Source organism: Myotis nattereri (assembly GCF_964212035.1).
Source record: "Myotis nattereri genome assembly, chromosome: 5".
NCBI classification, from domain to species: Eukaryota; Metazoa; Chordata; class Mammalia; order Chiroptera; family Vespertilionidae; genus Myotis; species Myotis nattereri.
This window is the reverse complement of record NC_138080.1, coordinates 13,821,133-13,846,039: the sequence shown is the minus strand read 5'-3', so window position 1 is coordinate 13,846,039 and position 24,907 is coordinate 13,821,133. Positions and strand designations below refer to the sequence as shown.

General features: G+C 38.5%; 1 protein-coding gene across 1 annotated transcript; it reads left to right on the top strand.

Moving 5' to 3' along the window:
* Window positions 1–292: 292 nt before the first annotated feature.
* On the top strand, window positions 293–18,294 carry ADAMDEC1 (ADAM like decysin 1; the record flags this gene model as incomplete). Its single annotated transcript, XM_081091309.1, has 14 exons — window positions 293–341; window positions 2,118–2,236; window positions 3,461–3,534; window positions 4,274–4,352; window positions 6,072–6,148; window positions 8,569–8,755; window positions 8,977–9,039; window positions 9,713–9,784; window positions 10,285–10,454; window positions 10,986–11,067; window positions 11,725–11,855; window positions 12,646–12,823; window positions 15,591–15,673; window positions 17,597–18,294. 14 exons carry the CDS (start codon window positions 293–295, stop codon window positions 17,601–17,603), a joined length of 1,371 nt encoding a protein of 456 aa, XP_080947435.1. The 3' UTR covers window positions 17,604–18,294.
* Window positions 18,295–24,907: the final 6,613 nt, after the last annotated feature.

The window sequence follows — 24,907 nt, the reverse complement described above, 5'->3', positions numbered from 1 at the left end:
GCTGGTACTTTTCCACTGCTCAAAGGCACTAGGACCAGCAGCTGTCTGGAAGTGATTTTAACAGACGTAACCACAGACATAAACACATCTCATCAACGAGGAACATTCTCATGATCTTGATATTGCAGTTTCTTGGCAATCTCTCAACACCATTAGTAAACGTATCCTAATCTCATAAGTGAAGTTTGAGATTTATTTTTCAATTTGTAATAACAAGTAGGGGAAGATAAATAGCTGGGGAGACCACATCTTCATGCTGTGTGGGACTTCTCAGCTAGCTGCAGTCGTCAACATGTCTTTGGTCCTGCTCTCTGTTCTTTGGTTCATTGTACAAACTAAAGGTAAGTGCTGATATATTGACATTTTATACAAAATTAAAATTATTTAATGCATTTTTAAAGTACCCTTAAGAAAGTGGCATTCTCATATGACCCAAATATCATTACCATTTGTATTTTGGTATATTTACTCAATTTACATAAATTGTGCTCATTGTCAAGGTGTTGTGATTGGCATAATAATTTAATTAGAATGTCTCTGAAATTTTATCTCATTCAATAATCCTACAAGATCTATATTTTGGTTTGTAATAACAGAAGATAATTAACTTCCAGACCAGAATTCAAGAATTTTCTAACCATCATCCATGCTATCTTAAATAACATTAATATTTCTACCCTGTTAAAAGACAATCATTTATCTAAATACACAATTTATTCAATTGCTGCACTAGGGTAGATGACAAGGAAGACTCTTAAGTAAAATTAGAGTTGTTAGACATAATTACATTAGTAAGCAAAATTAAAAATTAATTGACCAACTGACCAATTAGTATTAGAGTTGGGAAAATATATTATTAAATTAAAATTCACTCTAATTTTAATTTCAGAACTCTTTCCATAATAGGGTTCATATTCTCTTTTGATAAAGACTTTTAGTAATATATTTATAAATGCTCTTTTCTTCATGTGTGGTGAATTCTTCTTAGGATACCATCACAGCAGAACTTTGAAGGTTGATTAGAAGAGATTTTTATGATTTACTGCTTCCCTTCAGGTTGTCCACATGGGCCAGGTATAGAATTGCCTAAAGTCACACTGACTGTCAACACTGAGTGAGAATTTGTCTCTAAGCATTGACACTTATCTGTGAAAATAGAAACATTTAAAAACAAAACTCAATGAATAAAGAAAAAAATGGATAAAGGTGTGCCTGCCACCTGTTATTAATTAATTTTATAAAATTTATGCTATGTGATTTTTATACCAACCTCTACTTTAAGAAAATAAACTGATAGAAATTGAAGTGACTTTTACAAGATTACTTAAAAGGTCATTTAGCTAGGATTCGAGACAAAATTTTGGCTCCCATATCAGTTATTTTCTTACTATATGCAAGTAAAATAGAAAATTCTCTATCTAATGTAATTCCAAGTAAATCCAGAACATGTAGTTTACATAAAATTTTTCTTCTGGCTCTCTTATGCTTTATAATTGTTCCAGCTGAGAATAACAAAAACATTATTTCCTGTGAAGTCTAAAGTCTGAGAGTGAATGCTAATGAAAGACCACAATGGTTTATTGTTGCACTGAGAAATAAAATAACTGTTAGTAGAATGAAGAATTATCTGTCTATGAAATATTTAATTCTTTTCGGGGTAGGGAGTTAGTCAGGGATTGCACCACAGAGAGCAAAATACATAAAAAGGAATACAGAGACCACTGAGACCATTAAAAGAAAAATTCACAATTTTGTAGAGGACAATAGAGGAAGAAGAAACTGGATTACTACAGGAAGAATTCCTGGCTCCTATAAACTGTGTTCTAATCCAAAACCTGCCCTTTCTGAGCATGGTGGCCCAGAGTTTACACATATTGGGAGATATCCAAAGCATTGTTCTATCATCATTAGGTCTTTCCAGAACCAAGGGTCGGGGGAATGGAGAACAAAAGGAAAAAAACTTTGTTTTCCAAGTTCCAGTAGAAAGAAGAACTTGTTTTTAATGTTTATTTTCTCAATGAGAATACAGTCGCTCATGCCATTTTAACAGACCAACCAAGCAAAATCAAAACAAAATCCTTCAATATTATATATCACTATTATCTCTCTTTCCCTAGCAATAGCCATAAGGCAAATACCTGAATTTGAAGGCTATGAAGTAGTTCATCCGAAAAAACTGCATATTTTACACAAAAGGGAGATACAGAACAACCAAACAGAGACACATGATAAAGAGGTAAGTAATGTAAATGACTGTGGGTTTTACAATTATCTGAAGAGACAATAAAGAGCCTTTTAACTAATAGAAGTGATGTCACAGTCAACATCTCATGGTTTAATCTTCATCCAGGAGAGAACATGGAATTTCTTAGAATGTTTTTACAATTAAGCAGCAGAAAGGGAGTTAACTGCCTTACTTGATCAGAAAGAATAAAGCTACTTAGGCATTTCTTCAAGTTTCTGAAATGGGGGGAAGGAGAGAAAAAAAGGAGCCCAGGAAAGGCAGCCATTTTTGACAATATTCCTTGCCAAGATCCTAAAACCCTTTCTCCTACCCTCCTCCTCTTCCTAAATGAATTGCCTTTTCCTTGGCTATTTTGTCTATAATGGAGAACTGAACATTATCTCATGAATAAGATTTTAATAATGTATTAAGGATATTAACTTATTGACTATTACATTATTGTAAATATTTCTATCAGTTTCTAGTGTTTATATAACTACTAGAGGCTGGGTGCATGGATTCGTGCACTGGTGGGGTACCTCTTCCTGGCCTGCACCCTCTTGCAATCTGGGACACCTTGGGGGATGTTGTAGAGCCAGTTTAGGCCCAATCCCCACAGGCCAGGGCGAGGGACCCCACCAGTGCACAGATGGGCCTCTAGTATGCATATAAGATCTTTGGTTAATCTCTTCCTGCCCTCCCCTCTCCCTCCTTCCCTCTGAGATTCATTAGTCTGTTCCATGTTTCCATGCCTGTGGTTTCTGCTCCTGCATTGAGTGTCTGCCCCCTGGTGGTCAGTGAATGTCATAGCTACCGGATGGTCAGCTAGTCACTTAGGCTTTTATATATATACATTAGTAGGTTTGGAGTTGATTTTCTTTAGTGTATTTGGTTTTATTTTATCGTAATAAAATATGTGCCTTATTATTAACCCATTAGTAATCCATTAGTGACTGTCTACTGTACACAGGGCAAATGATTAGTCTCTATCTCACATTAGTTTAAACTACAGATTAGTTTAATCTGTAAGTATTATTACTGTGTTATTGTACTTTCTTGAAATCCATCTAAATACACAATTTATATTTACTTTTATATATTATAATGGCATAAGAGATCTGCTTTTGTCTTAAATGCACTTGCAATTACCCTTCTATATTATATATATTAGTATATTATGTTTATTTTAGCTAGACTCAGAAATATAAATTGATATCATATAATTACATTTTTAAGGAAAAATATGAACCGGAACTTCAGTATCAGATTATATTAAATGGAGAAGTCATTCTCTACCTACAAAAAAACAAGTAAGTTAATTTTCTAAAAGTTTAATCAGTGATTTGTGTTAAGCGAACGTGGAAAAATAAATCTCGAGACCTTATTTTGTGTAATTTCAGGTAAAGGACATCCAGTATATTGAGTTTTAGATGTTTTAGATGCATTTGTGCTAATGTTATCTCAGAAATGTTGATGCTTTCCTAGGAAATTACATGCAAAGTGTAAAACAAAGAAAGCTGCTCATATAAATGACTTTGTCCCCTGATTCTTCTTAGAATTTGCAGAAATTCTTTTATACCCAGGTAAACTTACACCTTTGATATGACTTTCCATTGCTTTTATAAGAATGTATGCCCCATGTTCATTCGGGGCACACAACCTTGAGATAGATCCCAGGGCTGGGCCTCCCCTGAGGTCTCGAGCAGTCAGCAAAATCCTCTCAGAACGCAATGGTCCTTTCTGAATACTTATGATCCAGCATCTGTTCTTTGTGCAAAGAATCCCCAAATAACTCATTTTGAGCATAAATAATCTGCAGTTAAAAGGAAGCCAAGGCCATTTCTTCCCTCAGATTTAACGGGTGGAGCTAATGCTCTGATTTGCATCAGCAGCAGGGCTCCAATGTTGGGAAAAGATCAGTGGGCCAGAATGTCAACACCTTCTCATTGCGGACATTATTATTGCTTTAGTGCCAGAGGTCATGTCAGGGGTATTAATTAGCCTTTATTACCACAGTGAGCGAACTATGCAACTTTCTGCTCTCTACAGGCATCTCCTGGGGCCAGACTACGCTGAAACTTACTACTCACCCAGAGGCGAGGAAATCACCACAAGCCCTCAGAACATGGTGGGTTTTGATTGCTTTCTGGGATGCTTTCTGGATCTGCCACTTATGCTGTAAGATTCATAAGTCCAAGAACAACTTAAAAATGCTTGAAGAACTTAAAAGCAAGTTGCTTATCTATCCAACGAGTTAACCGATTTAAAAAGCATAGTCAGCATTTTTAAAAGGTAGGAGTACTAGGCAACTTCCAAGTGCTGCATTTTTTGAAGCAATCAAAAGTCTACTTTTTTCCCTAAACTGCCTTATTAGTAGGTTAAAAATAGTCTCCCCTATAGGTTTTAAAATGCCCTGAAACTATTTACTATTTTCTGATGATACATGCATTTATCTTGAGGTCAACAATGGAATATAAATTATTTCATTAGTATACTGTATATCTGGTTAAACCACCACCCTACAAATAATGCCAAGGCCGAGATGTCAGACAAAGAATCAAGGCCAAAGAAAGAACCGAAAAAGATTACAAAAAGGTTAATCATAGAGTATTACCAGGTTAAGTGACTCTCAGAGCCACCCCCATAGCATCTCAAATGTGTGTATCTCTAAAAAATATCACAGGTAAGACTTCTGCCACAAAATGTCTCTTTCTTTCCTACTCACATGGAAACTCTCATCTTGTGGATATCTGTCTGGATTGTTGCTAACACTGACCTCCAAGGAAAGTATCTGATGATTAATTAATTCATATTCAAGTGCTGTGGCTGATACTTTTCACCTGGTACAAGTCTTCCGTGAGAAAGCGTTTATGATAACAAGGTTTCTTCCAAAGGAGAGGAAAACACAGATGGAATGTTAACCCCGGAGAAAAGTCAGTTTATTTTTTTAATATATTTTTAAAATATATTTTATTGATTCTTTTACAGAGAGGAAGGGAGAAGGATAGAGAGTTAGAAACATCGATGAGAGAGAAACATCGATCAGCTGCCTCCTGCACATCCCTTACTGGGGATGTGCCTGCAACCAAGGTACAGGCCCTTGACCGGAATCGTAACCGGGACCCTTCTGTCCACAGGCGGACGCTCTATCCACTGAACCAAACCGGTTAGGGCAATTTTTAATAGGATGTTATTCATTGCTTTCTTAGATTACTCTACACAAGTGACCCCTATTTTGCTTATATGGATCATCAACCATATCTAAATCTCTAGTTTTAGAGAAATTCTCAGGGATTTTGATGATAGCAAAGAAATTCCATTAATACACCAATTAATACGGTAAATGAGATCAATTATTATGAGGGCTCAGGACAGGTAGTGCGGTGTTTTAAGGACTCTAGAATCCAGAAAAATGTATACCCCATTTTATTGACATGGTATGTACAGTGTCTTAGCAACTTAGCAAAAGGGAACCAAATTCTCACAAGTTGTGTCTCAACTCTGAGCATTCTCTGGGAGTGCTGTAGGCCCCAGGCCAGCTAGCTACTTCTCGGATGCAGCGTCCACTGTCAGCAGGAGCCCACTCAGGTTCAACCTCCCTGGACTTTTCTTTGGTGCCAATTAGCATCAGAAAAACACCTCAGTCATTCAATAGAGAGAGTTTCCAGGGTCGGCGGTGGAGCAGTTCATAAAACCTCTTGAGTTCCCAGTGTGTTTGTTTCTTGGAATAGGTCTGGCCACAGTCACTACTCAAAGACCTCTCCTACATATTCAAGTTAACAGCTTCCCCCACAATTGTGATATATTTATTCTTGTAGTTAACTTTTTTTCTTTTTTCCAACCTTAGGAACACTGCTACTATACAGGACACGTCCTGAATGATAAGAATTCTGTTGCCAGCATTAGTACTTGTAATGGGTTGAGGTGAGAATGACTCCCCAAAATATTAAACATCAACCATCATTTTGTTACACAGATAAATGCCTTCCTGGATATCATGTCTTATACTATATTGGTTAAATGTTTCCATTGATAGCATGCTAAATATATCATCCTTGCAAGCATTTTATAATCTGCTGCTCTAGTAAAAGTTAGTCCTAACAATATTTAAACAAGATGCTACACTATGGACCCTGATGATATCTGGATCCATTTTTACATTGAGCAATCCCACTCCCTGAAGACATTCTATTTAATTTTCTTAGCGTCTACTTTGCAATTGTTATGGTGAAACATACTTTTAAAAAAATTGTGTATGTGTATGGTATTTATCCTTATTTAAAAGGTATTTCTTATCAATTAGGGAAATTTTGGAAAGTAAGAAAACCAAATAAGAAAATAACCACCATGAAATGTTACCTCTGTGTGATCACTATTATTAACATTTTGTCCCATTTCCAGCTTTTTGTGTATATAGACAAATATACCTCTTATGTGGCTGAAATATGAAATAAAATACACATAATTGTTTTTCTCACGTAGCTCATACCACAACATCAAAGCTTTTCCCCTTTTTATAAGATACTTTCATAAATGAAACCTTAAATGGTTATGTAAGCTTTGTAATATTCCATTATATGGATTCAACTTCCTATTTCTGAAAGAATTTTATTACTATAAAGTGGAATTCTTTAAACTACTAGTTCCAAACTGTTCCTCTTGCTAATCTGCTCATCATTCTTTCTCTTCACTGGGGTTCTTGGTATCTATACACTCCTTTAGTTTATTCTCCACTATTTTTCTAAGACCTGTCAAGAAATATGTGATAAATATATGTACAAATTTTACTTTGGTATAGCTTCATCTTAGTAATTATTGTTCACAGTTCTCTGAGTAAATAAAACAGGCTCTATTTTAGTATTGAGAAATACTGATTAGCTCTTTGTTTTTAAATTCCTATATTTATTTATTTTTATTTTTTTTATTTCTTTATTGGTTAAGGTATTACAAATGTATCATCATTTCCCATTAACCCTCAACCTCCCCGCTCATGCTCTCAACCCCCTGTTGTCCGTGTCCATTGGTTTGGCTTATATGCATGCATACAAGTCCTTTGGTTGATCTGTCCCCCTTATCCCCTCCCTCCCCTACTTTCCCTCTGGGGATTGATAGCCTGATTGCTGTTTCTCTGTCTCTGGATCTGTTCCTGTTCATCAGTCTATGTTGTTCTCTATATTGCACAAATGAGTGAGATCGAGTGGTATTTATCTTTCTCTGACTGGCTTATTTCACTTAGCATAATGCTCTCCAGTTCCATCCATGCTGTTGCAAATGGCAATAGTTCCTTCTTTTTTATCGCAGCGTAGTATTCCATTGTGTAGATGTACCATGGATTTTCAATCCACTCATCTGCTGATGGACACTTAGGCTGTTTCCAAATCTTAGCTATGGTGAATTGTGCTGCTACGAACATAGGGGTGCTTATATCCTTTCTGATTGGTGTTTCTGGTTTCTTGGGATATATTCCTAGAAGTGGAATCACTGGGTCAAATGGGAGTTCCATTTTTAGTTTTTTGAGGAAACTCCATACTGTTCTCCACAGTGGCTGCACCAGTCTGCATTCCCACCAGCAGTGCAGAAGGGTTCCTTTTTCTCCACATCCTTTCCAACACTTGTTGTTTGTTTATTTGTTGATGTTAGCCATTCTGACAGGTGTGAGATGATACCGCATTGTCATTTTGATTTGCATCTCTCGTATAATTAGTGACTTTGAGCATGTTTTCTATGTCTTTCGGCCTTCTGTATGTCCTCTTTTGAAAAGTGTCTATTTAAGTCCATTGCCCATTTTTTGATTGGATTGTTTATCTTCCTTTTGTTAAGTTGGATGAGTTCCCTGTAGATATTGGAGATTAAATCCTTATCGGTGTTAACATTGACAAATATGTTCTCCCATGCAGTGGGCTTTCTTGTTGTTTTGTTGATGGTTTCCTTTGCGGTGCAAAAGCTTTTTATTTTGATGTAGTACCATTTGTTTATTTTCTCTTTAGTTTCCATTGACCTAGGAGCAGTATCAGAGAAGAAATTCCTTCAGCATATGTTTGCTATTTCGTTGCCTGTGGATTCCTCTAGTAATTTTATGGTTTCCCGTCTTACGTTTAAGTCCTTTATCCATTTTGAGTTTATTTTTGTGTATGGTGTGAGTTGGTGGTCTAGTTTCATCTTTTTACATGTATCTGTCCAATTTTCCCAACACCATTTATTAAATTAGAAATTTAAAAGCCAATAGCCAATGAATCAGTACTGTGTGTTTGAGCTTGGGATGGAGGGAGAGGTGTTAATCCATTCTGGTCAATATGTGTGACTGGGGCAGAGAATCCTCAAACATGAGTCTCTATGTTTCACAGGGGATTCTTCACACATCGTGATCAAAGATATATCATCAAGCCTCTGAAAAACACAGACCAAGAAGAACATGCTGTCCGGACATATAACCAGGAGGAGCCAGACCCGGCTAACCACACCTGTGGAGTGAAAAATGTTGGCAGCAGACACGGCCGCATTCGGACCTCTAGGTCACTCAGTGGTCCAGAGGTAAGCTTAGCTTTCCTATGTCATTGTTTATTTCGGTTGCTCGGCAATGATATGTCACCGACTGTTGTGCTCAGCAATGACTGGTACAGGGAAAGCCTATAATGTATTCACTTATTCATCAATTCACTTTTCCTCTGAAGAAAAAATAAACCTCTTTGTAAGCGTTTCAAACTTTTAGGATAAAGATAATTATTAACAATGTTCTTTTACTCTTTGTAAAGCAAGAATACTTTCTTCGGGCTGAGAAATACATTGATCTCTTTTTGGTGCTGGATAATGCCTTTGTGAGTATGAAATATGTGTGCTTCTTGTCAAGTTAAGCCAACTTTTAAGTTTTCTTATCAGCAAACACAAACAATAAACTATTCTGGCTGAAAATGCGGAGCTTGCCTCCTGATTTTCTTATCTGTTCTACCTGTCTTGCCAACAACAGTTTTTGCTCATCCACCCCTTTAATATCCAAACTAGTCATATATTAGAAATATTCTTAATACCAGATACCTACAGGAGATCAAGCACAATACTGAAAAAAAATTGAATGGGTTATTAAAATATTTTTAAATTCTTACTATATTATGTAAATATAAAGTAGACACAAAATTATACTTTACAAGTTACATTTATATATTCAAAAATACCAGAATCAGTGCTTCTAACTAGTAAGTATTACTTTATAATCAAATTTTAATAATATTGAATTGGTTTAAAACATTTAAATCATTAATTTGTTTTATTCAATGTAAAAATGAAACTAAAATTTTACATCAATGCCTAATTTTTATCTTACCAAGAAAATCTTACATTTGAAATACAATTTGTTGAAACACAGAATCTTATATAAGGTAGATATGGAATAAATGTACATTTGTTTACATTAAAATGTGTACTTCCATATTTCATCAACTTTCTCACTATAGTTTGAACGTTTAATTATACTTTGTATTTTGTATTTTACAGTATAACATGTATAAGGGAAATCTAACTTCCATAAGAAGCTTTGTGTTTGATGTGCTGAATCTACTCAATGTGGTAAGATATTTGTCCTGTAAACATGGGATTCCACATTGGGGCCTGGGGCTTCCCTCTGGTTTCACCAAGTAAGGGGTTGGGAGGGTCACAATGGTTTAAGGTCAGCAGTTTTGAGAACTTTAGCAGCTAAAGATAAACATCAAGGTTAAATCATATATATTGTAGCAAAGGCAACTTTGAGAATTTTGTTTTCAAAATGAGTTACGTTTAGCCCTGACCGTCAGCCTGCAGACTCAAGGGTCCCTGGTTCGATTCCAGTCAAGGGCATGTACCTTGGTTGCGAGCTCATCCCCAGTGGTGGGTGAGCAGGAGGCAGCTGATTGATGTTTCTCTCTCATTGATGTTTCTAACTCTCTATCCTCTCCCTTCCTCTCTGTAAAAAATCAATAAAATATATTTTAAAAAATGAGTTACATTTATCCATCACTTGTGGTCAGCAAAGGATCTAAAACATTAAAGAAATCTCAAAATTTTTATGAAGAAAAATGCTCTTTCCACAGATTTATAACACCATAGACATTCAAGTGGCCTTGGTAGGTATGGAAATCTGGTCTGATAGTGATAAGATAAAGGTGGAACCCAACACAGGAGTCACCTTTAACAACTTTTTGAATTGGCATCGTTCCAACTGGGGGAAAATGAAGACCCATGACCATGCTCAGCTACTCAGGTGAGCATGCACTGGCCAGGGCCAGGCATAGGTAGGTAGAACAGATAATTATCCCAAAGGTTTCTTGGCAGAGTTTACTGTTCAGTTACATAACCCCAACCATTTATCAGAGAGTTTGAAGTTCTATCCTTAGCAATTCACTTGTGAAATTATTAGACCTGTGTCAGATCACTAAAATTGATTCTTGGATGTGGGACAAGCATTATAATTCTAGGGAATAAGTTCTGGGATAAACTAAAGAACTTATATACTTATATGCCCATGGACACAGGCAATAAGGTAGTGAAAAGCTGGGGGCAGGTAGGAGCTGGGAGGAGATGGGTAAAGGGGGGAGACAATGGGAGATATCTGTAATACTGTCAACAATAAAAAATAGATATTAAAAAATAATTCTATGGAATAGGATAAGCTTTTATGGCCCCTAATAAATATAAAAAGGTAGGATAACAATGGAAATCTAAAACATAACTGACAACAGCTAATGGTTCTAAAGACTCAAATTGTGACAGTGTACCTGTAACTCTCATACAGTGGAATTGCCTTCAACAATCGACGTGCAGGCATGGCAGCCGCGAATTCCTTGTGTTCCCCAACTTCAGTTGCTGTTATTGAGGTTTGTAAGCCTATAGTAAAGTTCTCTGTGGTCTTATATCCTCTATGAGGACCAGCATAATGCCTTATATGAAGTTTGTACAATGGGCATTTGCTGAGCCAGTAAACAAAGGTAGAAATAAAACTACTGGTAGACCTTGGTCCTTGGATGACAGAACAGAATATTTCCTTACATTGACTCTCCCAGAAGGCTTACCTCTTCAGTTGGTATTAGGAAGTAAGAGCAGGACTATTAGGAGAGAAAGGGAATCCAGTTGTTCTCTGTGGCCTGAAAGTACTGATGGCCAGAGAGGTCAGGTAAGGTGCCGGTTGGTGGGATGTGGCCAAGCACTACCGATGTCAATAGTTTTTGGAGGCCTCTGGATACATAGAATGGTATCTTTTAGTAGTTCCTATGAAGCATGTATTAATATAACCATGGTTTACTGAGAAATTATCATTAGTTCAGTAAATGTTTATTAAGAACTGACTCAATGGTTGATTCACAGGAACCAATCATTTCAAATGTTTACTCACATTTTACAATAACCAATGACAGGAAAAGGAATTTAATGACTGTTTTTTATTTGTCAAACTATCATTTTATTATTGAACATTGAATCAATTAAGAATTAACTGGATCAACAAAGAAGTAACAGACGTTTGCATGTTTTCCTAGGCTAAGAGAAAGAATAACGTGGCTCTGGTAGGCGTGATGTCACATGAGTTGGGTCATGCCCTTGGTATGCCGGATGTTCCATACAACACTAAGTGTCGGTCTGGGAGTTGTGTGATGAATGAATATCTGAGGTGAGACCTTGTCACCCTGCAGGAAAAAATACATATGTTTCTTAAATCTGAAAGAATTCAGATGTAGTCTCTATAATTGGATGGGCCTATTTTTGTGTGTGTGTGTGTGTGTGTGTTGTTTTTTTTACAAAGGGCTGTGCATCCCATTAATTCACCCTCAAGCCTCTTGATGCACAAGTTTTACCAGCTATTAAGGCTCATTATTTAAGATTTTCAAATATACCAAGATAGAGCATAAGTATGGTGACTATGTTATTTTTAACTTTAAATAATATATTTCCAAAAATATGTATCTAATTGAGATGATTACAATTATCTTCATCACCAATCAATCATCCATTTTTTTTTTCTGTTATTAATTACCTTCTGGTACCAGATGCTTGCAAGGACTTGGGATTTAAAAGAAATGAATAAAACTAACTCTTGAACATAGAACATGAAAGTCTGCAATTACTTCCTTCCATTAGGTTATTATTATCACTTACTTCTCAGCGCTCAGTGGCTAAATAAGCCAAAGATAACAAATGATGAAGCTCCTGCAAATTAGTACAGTACTGAATCCAGGCTGGCATTTAAATTACTCTAGTGCTATAACTGAGTGTCTAGAAAAACAGTTTTCCAACCAGCATAGCAGCATGCTCTGTCACCTTCCGCATGTAACACAGCGAAGGCCTAAACAGATACTAAATTTGGAGTTTCCATTGAGCTGGTAATAGTTTCAGACAAGTCAGGTTCCCACGTTCATGTGTCACAATATATCATGGTATCCCTGATTGTTTTCTGCTTACAGTTCAAAATTCCCAAAGGATTTCAGTACATTGAGCCGTTCACATTTTGAAAGATACATTTCCTCTCGAAAACCAAAGTGCCTGCTGCAAGCACCAATTCCTAAAAATATACTAACAAAACCCGTGTGTGGGAACAAGCTTCTGGAAGTAGGGGAAGCATGCGATTGTGGCTCTCCTAAGGTATGGAAATGTCCATGGTTTCAAAAACTTATTACAGAGTGATTGTGGCATACCTGTTTTCTTCCCTTTTCCTTACCTAAAAAAAAAATAAAAACAAAAAAAAAAGGGCTTTATGGAAATTTTTTTCTAAAGACAAGTTTGGAATCACAGTAAAAAGAAGATTTGCACTGACTTTAGGCTTCTTTTGAAAAGCATTTCAAAAGCCAGGATACGGTTATGATTGTATGACGTTCAATGACTCTTTAGAGGTAACTCATTAACTATATGTCTCTTAGAAGCTTTCCTACATGTATTAGTCAGAAATCCTGTGCCACATAGTCACAGTTGATCATCTGTTGACCAATCACAATTCCTCCCCATGGAGAGAGCTGGCTTTCTCTCATCCAGCCAATATGTAAACCAGGAAGTGAATAAAATGGAGAAAAAGAAGAAAGGACAAACTTGTAAGAAATGGATTATTAGCATTGAATGTCTAAGACAATTGCTCTAAGTCTGCTGATGCCTGTAAAATCTGACCCTCTGAGGCATCAGATGGGGAATGTTTGGTAGAACATTTGCTAGCATCCCAGGCAAGGTTTCCAAAGGCGAGCATTCCGGTGGTGTTTTCTGGTTGTTGTTGTGGGTTTTTGTTTTGTTTTTTTAGCAATCTCTTACTTTTAAGACTAAAAAAATGAGTTAATATTTGAAGAGATTTTCCATGTGTCAGTCTACACAATGCTTTCATATATACATCCCCGCCTTCATTACTCACAACAAGCCTATGAATCACAGCAAACCTACTAACTAGGTTTTGCTGTGATCCCAAATTAGAGAAGAAGCAGTGAGGCTCAGAAAAGCTGAGTAACTAATTCCAAGGATACAAAACTAATCATTAGCCCATTGCAATGCAAGACTTACCCATTACTTTAAGGGGTTTTATTAAAAGGGGAAGGCACAAACTCTCTCTGTGCTTTAGCATATTTAGTCAGAAATGTCAAGCTGTTGAATTATATTAGGAGATTACATAGAATGACTTAATCATTTATAAAAAATATACCAAATATTTTATAATTATAATGAGATATGGATTGTTAAAGTGATTGCTTTAACTCCCATATGGTTGCTCAAGTAAGACAACTGAAGTTGTTCATAACCCTAGGTACTTCTAATTGCAAATGGCATACATAGTATGTATACTTAATATAGTACCCTTAGTGAATAATCCAGTTTCCCATGATCCAATGTGCCATTTGTTTCATATATACATATTTAAGTGCTTTCTAGGTTTTAAAGGTAATCATTCTATCTGCCTAAATATACCACAAGCATCATGCTATTTTTATGATTGTAACATACAATGCATTTTAATATCTTTTACAGTAACTCTCTTCATATCTATCATCTCTCTATCATCTATCCATACAGAATTTGCATAGCAAGTCTTTAATGTTAGTTTTCCCATATTACTCTTGGTATTCTTTTTGTCAGTTTGCCCACAAATACAGCTCAGATTCAGATTGAAATGCATTAAATTCATATTTCACTCTAAAGGCTACTGGCATTTTCACAATATTAAGTATTGTCTTAAAAGACAATTTGCCTGGAAAGTTCCTCAGAAAAGTTATATATAAAGTTCTCCATGTAATTCTGGCACATTTTGAAGGTTTATTCTAAAGTATTTTCTTTTTTGTTGTTGTTGTTATTAGTATGTGTAAAGTTTTTTTAAAATTTTTGGTTCTAATTTATTATGACTTTTTATGTTATTTGATTATTATCTTAAACAGCTATCTTAGTGACTTACCCAATATTTTTAGAGTTGAACGTATGTTTTTTTCCAGGTCAAGAATTTTTATGACATACAAATAGTGAAAATGTGATTTACACTACCCAATTATTGCACTTTTATATCTTTTTCTTGTCTCATAACATTTACCACCATTTCCATATAAATATAGACTATAAATAATCCTTGTCTTATTCTTTATTTTATTGGATATATTTGTTATATATCAGATAGATTTTCTTCATCACGATGGCACATAATTCTGTTCACGGGTTTTTTTATATGTTTAAATAATGCAATAATGGTTACTGAATTTTTACCAACTAATTTTTGCCATCTATCACAATAACAGTTATTTTCTTTCTAAGTCTCTTAACGCGATTAATTATGTTACTCTATTCTGTGCAGTTAAGACACCCTTGCATTTGGTGAAAAAAAAAAAAACTACATAGTTGTAATTGAGAGTTATTATATTAATAAAATGATGCTTAACTAAGTTTTATTCAAGTTTCTTTTGGATTTATATCCATAAATGAGAATAGCACGTGCGTGTGTATGTGTGTGTATGAATTAATTACCAGTTCTCATGATCAGAATTATGCAATCTTGGTAAAACAAATTGAAGATTTAAAATATTTTTTTCTCTATTTTCAGTTTTTATAGCATAGAAATATTCTCCCCTGAAGTTTTAAATTAATTTACATGATATCACCTAGGACACATTTATTTGGGGGTGATTCTTGAATAATTCAATTTTTATCCTTTTAAGAGCTAGTTTCTATTACTATTAAGTTTTTTGTAATTTTTAATTTTTTAAAAGCTTTATTGTTGAAAGTGTCCCCTTTTCCTCCCATTGACTCCTACTAGACCAACCCATTACCCCAGGCCTTTACCACTTGTATAGCAGAATAATTTAGTTTAAAAAATGAAATGTTATTGCCATCCTGTGCCAGACTCTTACAGAGAAAAATGCTGAGCCCGCTTCCCATTGTGTGTGCTTTACAGGAATGTACCAATCCTTTCTGTGAGGCCATGACCTGCACATTGAAACCTGCCGCTGACGCTGATGGTGGAGAAGAGACTCTGGTGTAAGACCTTTATTTTCTTTCTTTATTGTCAAATATTTTCTCACTTTTATTTGTATTTAAGAAAGATGTGACACTGAGTTCTATAACATATTAAAACAGAATTTTTTACAGTTAAAAGTGATAGCATCAAGAAGGATTTTAAAATAAGCCATCATTATGAACTGTTTAACATACTGTTGAGAAAATGGCTACTTTGTCATCTGTGAGATTAGGACTGCTGAAATATGTGCTAAAAATTGTTTACATTTCTGTTAGGTAGTGATGAGCTTAATGTTAGCTAAGGTAAGAGAAGAAAAATCCATTTATTTTATTTTAATTAACTTTATTGGGGTGTCATGGGTTAATAAGATCACATAGGTTTCAAGTGTACATTTCTATGATACAGGATCTATATGTTGCATTGTGTGCCAAAGTCAAATCATCTTTGGTCACCATACATTGGGCCCTTTCCTTCTGGTAACCACCAGACTGTTGTCTGTGTCTATGAATTTCCGTTTTATATCCCACATATGAGTGAAATCATATAGTTCTTAGCATTTTCTGACTGACTTCTTCCGTTTAGCATAATATTCTCAAGGTCCGTCCATGTTGTTGCAAATGGCAGTATTTCATCTTTTTTACAGCTGAGTAGTATTCCATAGTATATCTTCTTTTTCCCATCCTCTATCAAAGGACACTTTGGTTATCTCCATGTCTTGGCTGCCATGAATGATGCTGCAGTAAACATAGGGGTGCATATATCTTTGTAAATAAATGTTTTCAAGTTTTTTGGGGTAAGTACCCAGAAGAAGGATTGCTGGGTCATATTAAAAAGTTCATATAAAAAAAGCCCTGATTGATGAGCAAATTTATTCTTGGTTAAGAGCTGATAGTTGTAATTTGTGAGGAAGTCAGGAAATCAATAAAATTTTAAAACACATTGTAAGATTTGATAATTTTATTTCTTTTTAAAAATTTTATCTTATTTTTATTTTTTATTAAAGTATAGTTGACTTACTTATTTTATAACTGGAAGTTTGTACCTTTTGTTCCCCTTTCACCAAACCAAACAGAAACAGGCTCAATAGATACAGATACAAGCTGATGGTTGCCAGAGAGGAGGAGGAGAGGAAAATGAGTGGAAAAATATTTTATTCATTTTAAAGTGTCTCAAGAAACTATTATTTTTGTGTTTTATACAATCCTATCTGAGCTGGGTGAGGGACCCAATGGCTCTGAATATGGTGTGTGTGTTTTTTCAGTGGGAAAAAAAATCATCTCTAAATCTAAAAGTGGTAATAACAACAACAAAAATCATACATAGGGAAAGACTCAGGATAAATTATAGGGAAGAAGTTATTCCTACTCCTCTTTCATGAATCTTTTCTGGACTTGAACCTAGAGAGAGATTATAAGAATAATGAAGTCAATCTCCATTCACTATGACTTTCTCAGGAAAGGACTGGCAAGCTAATAGACAAGGAGCATCACCTCATTATTTACAAAGTGCCATGTACCATGGCTTGCTGAAACCCTTTTGTGGGCCACTCTGGACGGAAGTCTAGAAATTGTGCCCATCTTCTAATTCTGTCACAGAGAATGGATCATAGCATCTCAAAAAATATCAACTCGATTCTTCAGGGGCTTGGGGTGATAGGTGGGCATGTCCCATGGCTGGGCCAGATCGATAATTTAGTCACTTGCAACAATAATTGAACTTGAACTCAGGAAACTTCAATTCTTTTCTTAGTTCCACCCAACATGAGCTGTGGGACTTTGAGCCAAGTTATGTAATTCGTTTTCTCACCTGCAAAATGGAGCAAATGATATTGTCTCTCAGTAGGGTTGTTAACATTATTTAAACTCTATACATGTTCAGTATCATGATTATATAATACTTTGTGATTTATACTAACCATGGCTTCCAAACTTTTTATCTTTTAGTCAGTGAATGAATTAAAAAATCTACTTGAGATGCTACTTGCCAGGACAAGAGTCAAGAAATCTAAACATGCCAGAATTCTTATGTATGTTCACCTTTGCACTTAGATGTATTTTGCTTTTTATTTGTCATTATCCTTTCTATATTTTTACCAGTCCAGGTAACAGGGAAATAGAGGTGCTTAAAGAAATTGCCTGTTTTCTAAGACCTCGTTTTTAATGCATTTTTTAGGATCATGAAGCTGTTGTTTAGCTCAGCTCTTTGGAAAATCAAAAGAAATTTGCTCTTGACAAAAACACCTTAAAATGCACCATAGAATTATTCAGTCAATCCAGGATTGTAAAAGTACAGGGGACTTGTATTTTAACCCCACTTTCATCTTATTAGTTTATCACCCATGAAAAAAGTAACACTGGGACTTGATGAGCGAAACCTTTGGTTCATGTGTCATTTATTACTCCTCTGTCTTCTACTTGCTTTGCTCCTAGAAATGTGGTATTTTTCTATATCATGTCAAGAGTAATTAAATATAAACATTTTTAATTGTAGCATGCACAATCCTTTCCCCAGCACAGATAATGTGAATTTTGAGAAGTCTGCATTGCTTACATTTTAATTCAGCCATCAAGGAATGCTATGTTCATCTATTGACTTAATAAACCATAATGTCAGTGAATAAAAACACAACTTTTTGAAGCTTTTTGTGTGGTAATTTTCTAAAATGAATATTTTCTAACTTTGTTGTAGGTTTCCATTAGGTATTAAATCCGCATGTAATTAGACAATGTTCCCTCTGGTCCTTTGCTAGGCGGTCCATCGTGTGTGTGTGTGTGTGTGTGTGTGTGTGTGTGTGTGTGTGTGAATCCTCACCTAAGGGTATTTTTCCATTGCTTTTTAGAAAGAGTGGAAGGGAGGCAAGGAGAAAGGGAGAGAGGAACATTGATGTGAGAGAGACACATCAACTGGTTGCCTCCAGCATGAGCCCCAAGTAGGGGTAAGGAGAGAACCCGCAACCCAGGTACATGCCCTTGCCTGGGAATCCAACCTGCGCCACTTTGGAGTGCAGGATGACTGAGCAACACCCGCCAGGGCCCTCCCATTGCCTTTTAATGCTCAAAGCAAAATTACTTGAGGCTAATCACACAAGAGGACTAGACTTCTCTCTGAGGTTTTTCTCTCTAAATACTTTAAAACAATTATTTTTAAAAAATTACTAATATTTCTATCGATGCCTGTGCTGGGAGAACAGGGACTTGGACATACTTCTAAAGACTGGGCTTTGAAAGGAGCAGCCTTTCAGAAGGCCATGGCTGCTGTCTCCCCCTCCATTGCCTCAGAGTTATTGGGGGGTTGGCACTACCAGTGTCACAGTTGGAACCCAGGTCAGAGCCACTGATAACCGGCTACAGCCCCAGGACATGCTGATCTCCCTTGGTCACTGTCTGGTACAAACTTCCAGCCAATCCCTCCAAGGGAAAACACGCGCTTCTTTAGGAATATTCCCCTTCTACTTCAAGATTAGGAAGAGGCTTCTTATAGTCAAACTGCCTGAGTGGCAAGGATTATAGGCAGTAGTGTGCTGGAGACAGCTCATACTGGCTGGTTAATGCCAATGTTAAATTCTCAGGAATATCATAAGCTGGTTATGAAACACAGCCATTACTGAGAACCAACTGCAAACATTTATAGTTAAACTAGAGGCCCGATGCATGAAATGCATGCAAGAGTAGGCCTTCGCAGCAATAGTGGCTGCCTCAAGCCCTCCCTCACAGCCACGGTGGCTGCCTCAATCCTGCGGCTGCAGCTCCAGCTTCATCCGGAAGGCTGTCCAGAAGGTCATCCGAAGGATGTCTGGACGGATGTTCATACAATTTGCATATTATACTTTTACTAGAGGCCCGGTTCACAAAAATTTGTGCACTCGGGGGGGAGGGGGGTCCCTCAGCCCGGCCTGTGCCCTCTCGCAGTCTGGGACCCTCGGGAGATAACGACCTGCTGGCTTAGGCCTGCTCCCGGGTGGCAGAGGGCAGGCCCAATCCCTAGGTGCAGCTGCTGGTTGGGCTCAGAGCTTGGCCGATTGGGGAGTTGGGGCACCGCCCCCTGTCATGCACAGAGCAGGGCGATTGGGAGGTTGTGATGCCACCCTCAGTCACGCTCAGGGTAGGGCCAATTGGGGGGTTGGGGCACTGCCCCCTATCATGCACAGAACAGGGCCCATCAGGGGGGTTGGAGCTCCGTACCCTGTCACGCACAGAGCAGGGCCGATCAGGGGGTTGGGGCACCACCACTCTCACACTCAGGGCAGGGCTGATGGGGAGGTTATGGCTCCACCCCATCACACACAGAGCAGGCCCCGTGGGGGTGGGGTGGGGTTAGGGCGCCGCACCCTGTCACACACAGAGCAGGGCCCATCAGGGGGTTGGGGCGCCGCACCCTGTCACAAACAGAGCAGGGTGGATAGGGAGGTTGTGGCCCTGCCCCTGTTACACACAGAGCTGCAGGGTGATCGGGGGGTTTGGGCGCTGCCCCCTGTCAAGCTGATCCCGGTGCCGGGAGACCTCACGGCTCCTCTGATCCTGGTGCTGGGAGGCATATTACCCTTTTACTACATAGGATAGAGGCCTGGTGCACGGGTGGGTGCCAGCTGGTTTGCCCTGAAGGGTGTCCTGGATCAGGGTGGGGGTCCCCACTGGGGTGCCTGGCCAGCCTGGGTGAGGGGATGATGGCTGTTTGCAGGCTGGGGGTGACTGATTCTCCCAACTGCTCCTTTTTTTCTTTTTATTCTGGGCCAGCTTTAGCTTTGAGGCTTGGCTCCAGCTCTTAGGCCTCCGCTGCTGAAAGTAGGTTTCTGGCCTTTGCTTACAATGTTGCGATCCTGCTGGCTGAAGCCGGGGGGACTAAAGCAGGTTTCTGGGGTTTTGTTTAGCTTCTATATTTGTTACATAGTTGCTTAGAGTTGCAGCTCAGGCCGGCAGTGGCAGGCGGGGAACGTTGGAGTCCTCCGTCACTGAAGCAAGCAAGCCTCATGTTAGTTTCAAGCTGCCTGGCTGCCGGCCGCCATCTTAGCTGGCAGTTAATTTGCATATCGCCCTGATTAGCCAATGGGAAGTGTAGCAGTCGTACGCCAATTACCATGTTTCTCTTTTATTAGATAGGATTATTACAGATACATTATAGTAAAACCTATCATAGTCAGAATTATCCAGAGAGACAGACTATATATTTATTTATTTATATTTTATATATAAGAGATACATTGACTATGACAAATTAGCTCATCTAGTTATGAATGTAACCAAACAAACAATGGATCCATGCTGCCTGTCACTACTTGAGCCAATTAAGCAGAGATGGGGTTGAATCATAGGTGAGCATTTATTCCAATATTGCCAGCAATATGGCAGAGGAGCAGGTTAGCCACAAAAGTCTGCTCTCCATCCCTTCATTAGCCAGCTGCTTATCCTATATAATAAAAGCCTAATATGCTAAGTGTCCGGTTGTCCAGTCATCTGTTCAACCAATCAAAGCGTAATATGTTAATGATATGCTAAGGCCATTCAACTGCTCACTATGACGTACACTGACCACCAAGGAGCAGACAGTGGACCGTTCGGCCAGTCACTATTATGTGCACTGACCACCAGAGGGGAGACGCTCCAATTGGTAGGTTAGTTTGCTGAGCAAGACAGGCCAGACATGCCCAGGAGCCCTCCCGTAGTCCCTCCCCAGGTGGCCAACCTCCTGCATCCCTCTCCAGCCCCAATCATGCACCGTGGAATCCCTTGATCTGGTCTGCTCCCTCTCGCAATCCAGGACCCCTTGGAGAGCCAATTTTGGCCCAATCCCTCTTAACACAGGAGCTGCCCCCTGGTGGTCAATGCGCTCCCACAGGGGGAATACTGCTCAGCCAGAAGCTGGGCTCATGACTGGCGAGCGCAGCGGCGGTGGTGGGAGCCTCTCCCTTCTCCCCAGCAGCGCTAAGGATGTCCAACTGATGGCTTGGGCCTAAGCTGTTAGTCGGACATCCCCTGAGGGACTACCAGAGGGACCCTCCTCCCCCTGCGAGTGCATGAATTTCATGCACTGGGCCCCTAGTATAGTAGAACTACTAAGGAAAAGTAGGCAAAAGGGCAGTTTTCAGATATGCAAAAGAACTAGGGGTCTTCAAAGGGCTTAGTGATATGCAAGGGCTGGGGTTACATGGGGAAATAGCCAAAGGGAGTGACAAATGGACAATTAACAGGTAAGCAGGATGGAGGTTTGCAAAGTCCTGCAGGTATGCAAAAAGGGCTGGGGATCTGCAAAGGGCTGGTGATTCTGGTTTCTGCAACATAGTTGTTAATCTTTCCATGATAATAGGCAGCTCCAAATGGAGAGGAAGGGATGCATCTCCAGGTCAGCTCCAGCCAGGGTAGAATGTGACTTCTTTAATCAGAATAAAACAATTATGGTTAACAGAGCATGATTAATATTTCTTACAATACTAGCTCTTCCCCAACATTCTATTTCTGCCCCCTTACATGAAGACTACGAAGTCCCACAACCTGACATTTGCAAACTGGAGACCCAAAGGGCTGATGGTATAATTCAGTTCAAAGGCAGGAAACGAGATGAGATATCCTAGCTCAAGCAGGCAGGCAGGAAGAAAAAGGGTGACTTCTTCTCTCCTCTGTCTTTTTTCTCCTTAGGCCTCAGCCTTCACCACAGCCTGGAGTGAGAGCGCCTTCAGGCAGAATGGGGTTATGTGAATGATGGGGGGTATTTAGGACCCATTAAACGAGGAAGGACATTTAGGCTAATAGCTATTAGAAATTTGTTAACATAAAAACATTCAAACCTGTAAAGAATTTTTGTGAGTTTATTTGAGCCAAACTGTCGACAATTTCCAGGAAGCAGAACCTCAACAGATTGAGCTAGTGCTCCAGAGAATGGCGAGTTACATCTATATTTATACCTTGCAATCAAGGGAAGGGACATAGATGGGTTACATGAGATCCATTGGTGATAGGGTAGAGAGGTGGGAGAAAGCAAAGAGGGGTGGGGGGGGGGGAGGGGAGGGCCCCTGGGATTGGATAAAATGTAAAATGATAGACACATACTTAGGTGGGTGCAGGAACAATTAACATGATAGCAATGAAGGAATCTGTTGTATCTGTCCTTGGTGCCCAGGCACATCAGGTTGTGCCCCAAGGGGTCCCGAAAAAGGGAAGTTATATGTTGCCCAGACATTTAAAGGGTATGTTATTACAGATGCAAAAAGACAGATAGGCTCAGTTAAGGTAAAGACTGACCTTGTCAGTGAAGATACCAGCCTAGGATGTAACTACCCACCATAACTGCTTTTAGGTAAAATTTAACTTCAGACCATCCTTTGTGGTTACTTTAGGTCTCTGAGTTTGCAAGACCGCCGTGCAGGCCTCCCCTGAGCTGGTCAGGTCAGCATGCGGCCCTCTTCATCCACACACTGTCCCTAGTTCTTGCCATATATCATCTTATTTAATTTTCATATACTCCCTTTAGTTTAGTGATGTTTCCATTTTGCAGATGATAACATTGACATTCAGAAAGCGTTAACCAGTGTCACACAACAAGTAAATGGATGCTTGGAGTTTACCTCAGATATGACATTCTCTTTCCAGGACAGTACACCAAAGTCTTGGCACCTGAATTATTCACTGTATATTTTAGAAACTAATAAGAAAAACTAACAGCTAAAAATTATAATAAGAAAGTTGTCCACATATTTAAATAGTTATAGCACCAAATCATCTTTTCAGTGTTTTGTATAAATTAAAAAGAGATAAAGTAACAGCATGTAAAATATTTTGGCGCAGAGGATGGGGACTAATTATACTCTCTTCCTGAGAGTGCTGTTCCCCAACATTCTAACAAGAACATAGATAAGAAGCAAACAAGAACATAGATATGAAAAGGACCAGATAAGCCAAGCAGCTTGAAAGGCTTTAAAATGTTCTTTTGTTTTCTTTTTCTAGAAACCAGTTAAGAAAAGTAGGTTACAGTTAATGTTTCTTCCAACCATCTGATTCCCTGAAGTAGGAAAGTGGAGAGAAGTGAGCAGAAGCCATGTGACTAAGCCAGACCCTGCAGTCTCCTCAGTGCTGGAAGGCATCCTGGTACTTGTTGTGGTTGCATATAGACCGATTCCTAGGATTCTCTGGAAACTTCATATCATAACAACTGACCAGGAGAAAAGAGATCTGACCTGCTCTTAGTGTTGTATCATAATTTTTAAAAAGGTGTCAGCTTTCTTGGTCTAGAAAAAACCAGAAGAAAGAATCTATATGCTTAGTAACTAGAAGAAAAGACTGACCTAGTCAAGCCATAGACAGCACTGAAAGGTAAGGGGCCTATCTTGTGAGGAGGCGGTGCACGCATGTGCCTATACATTTCCTCAGAGAATTCCATTCAAGCATGGATGCACCTGCAAAAAAGAAAATTTGGGGAACAAGTTGTCCTAGAAGGTTGGAGTGAGCAAGGATGCTGAATATAATGGAAGCAGAGTCCAATCAGCCATGAGAAGAATGTAAGAGCCACATGGGGCCAGGGGGAGGGAGGTGGCATTATTGATTTTATGGATCAAAATAATTGCCTGTGGATGGTGGGGAATGAAGAGGCTCCAAAGTACAATGGAGGGAGAGTTGAAGAGAATGTGTTAATGCCAAGAGGCACTGTGTGGTCGAAGAGGACACAGCAACCAGAGAAGAGCCCTCCAGGAGGGGAGTCATAGGGCATAGTTTTTGGAAAAGAAAGTGGGGAATAGGATTGTGACCATTTTAAGGGAGAGACAAATATTTTGAATGAAAGGAGCCTATGTTTGGAAAGAAGAGTGTGTGTATGGAAAACATGGTTTAGAAAATAATTTTCCAGGTTTAAGATTAAGGAAGTCAAAACCAAATGAGAAATACCTATGAATGTGCATGCTAGAGAGGACTTTACCAGCTGTTGAGACACCAGAATAAATCATGAGAAAGCCCCGACCAGAGTGGCTCAGTGGTTGAGCATTGACCTATAAACCAGGAGGTCAGGGGTTCGATTCCCGGTCAGGGTACATGCCTGTGTTGCAGGCTGGATCTCTCTGAAATCAACAAAAATATTTAATTTTTGTAATCATGAAAAAGTATGAGGCAATGTCATGTTTTAAAGGAGGTGTTCTGAAACAGGTATGGAATCTTATGCCATAAGGTACCCCTGAATAGATTTTCTCCTGGGAGTTTTCTTTAGAATGACGGTTTGAGGAAAGAGTGGCCACAGGGTGGCCACAGGTCCAACATCTTAACACCTAGTACATACCT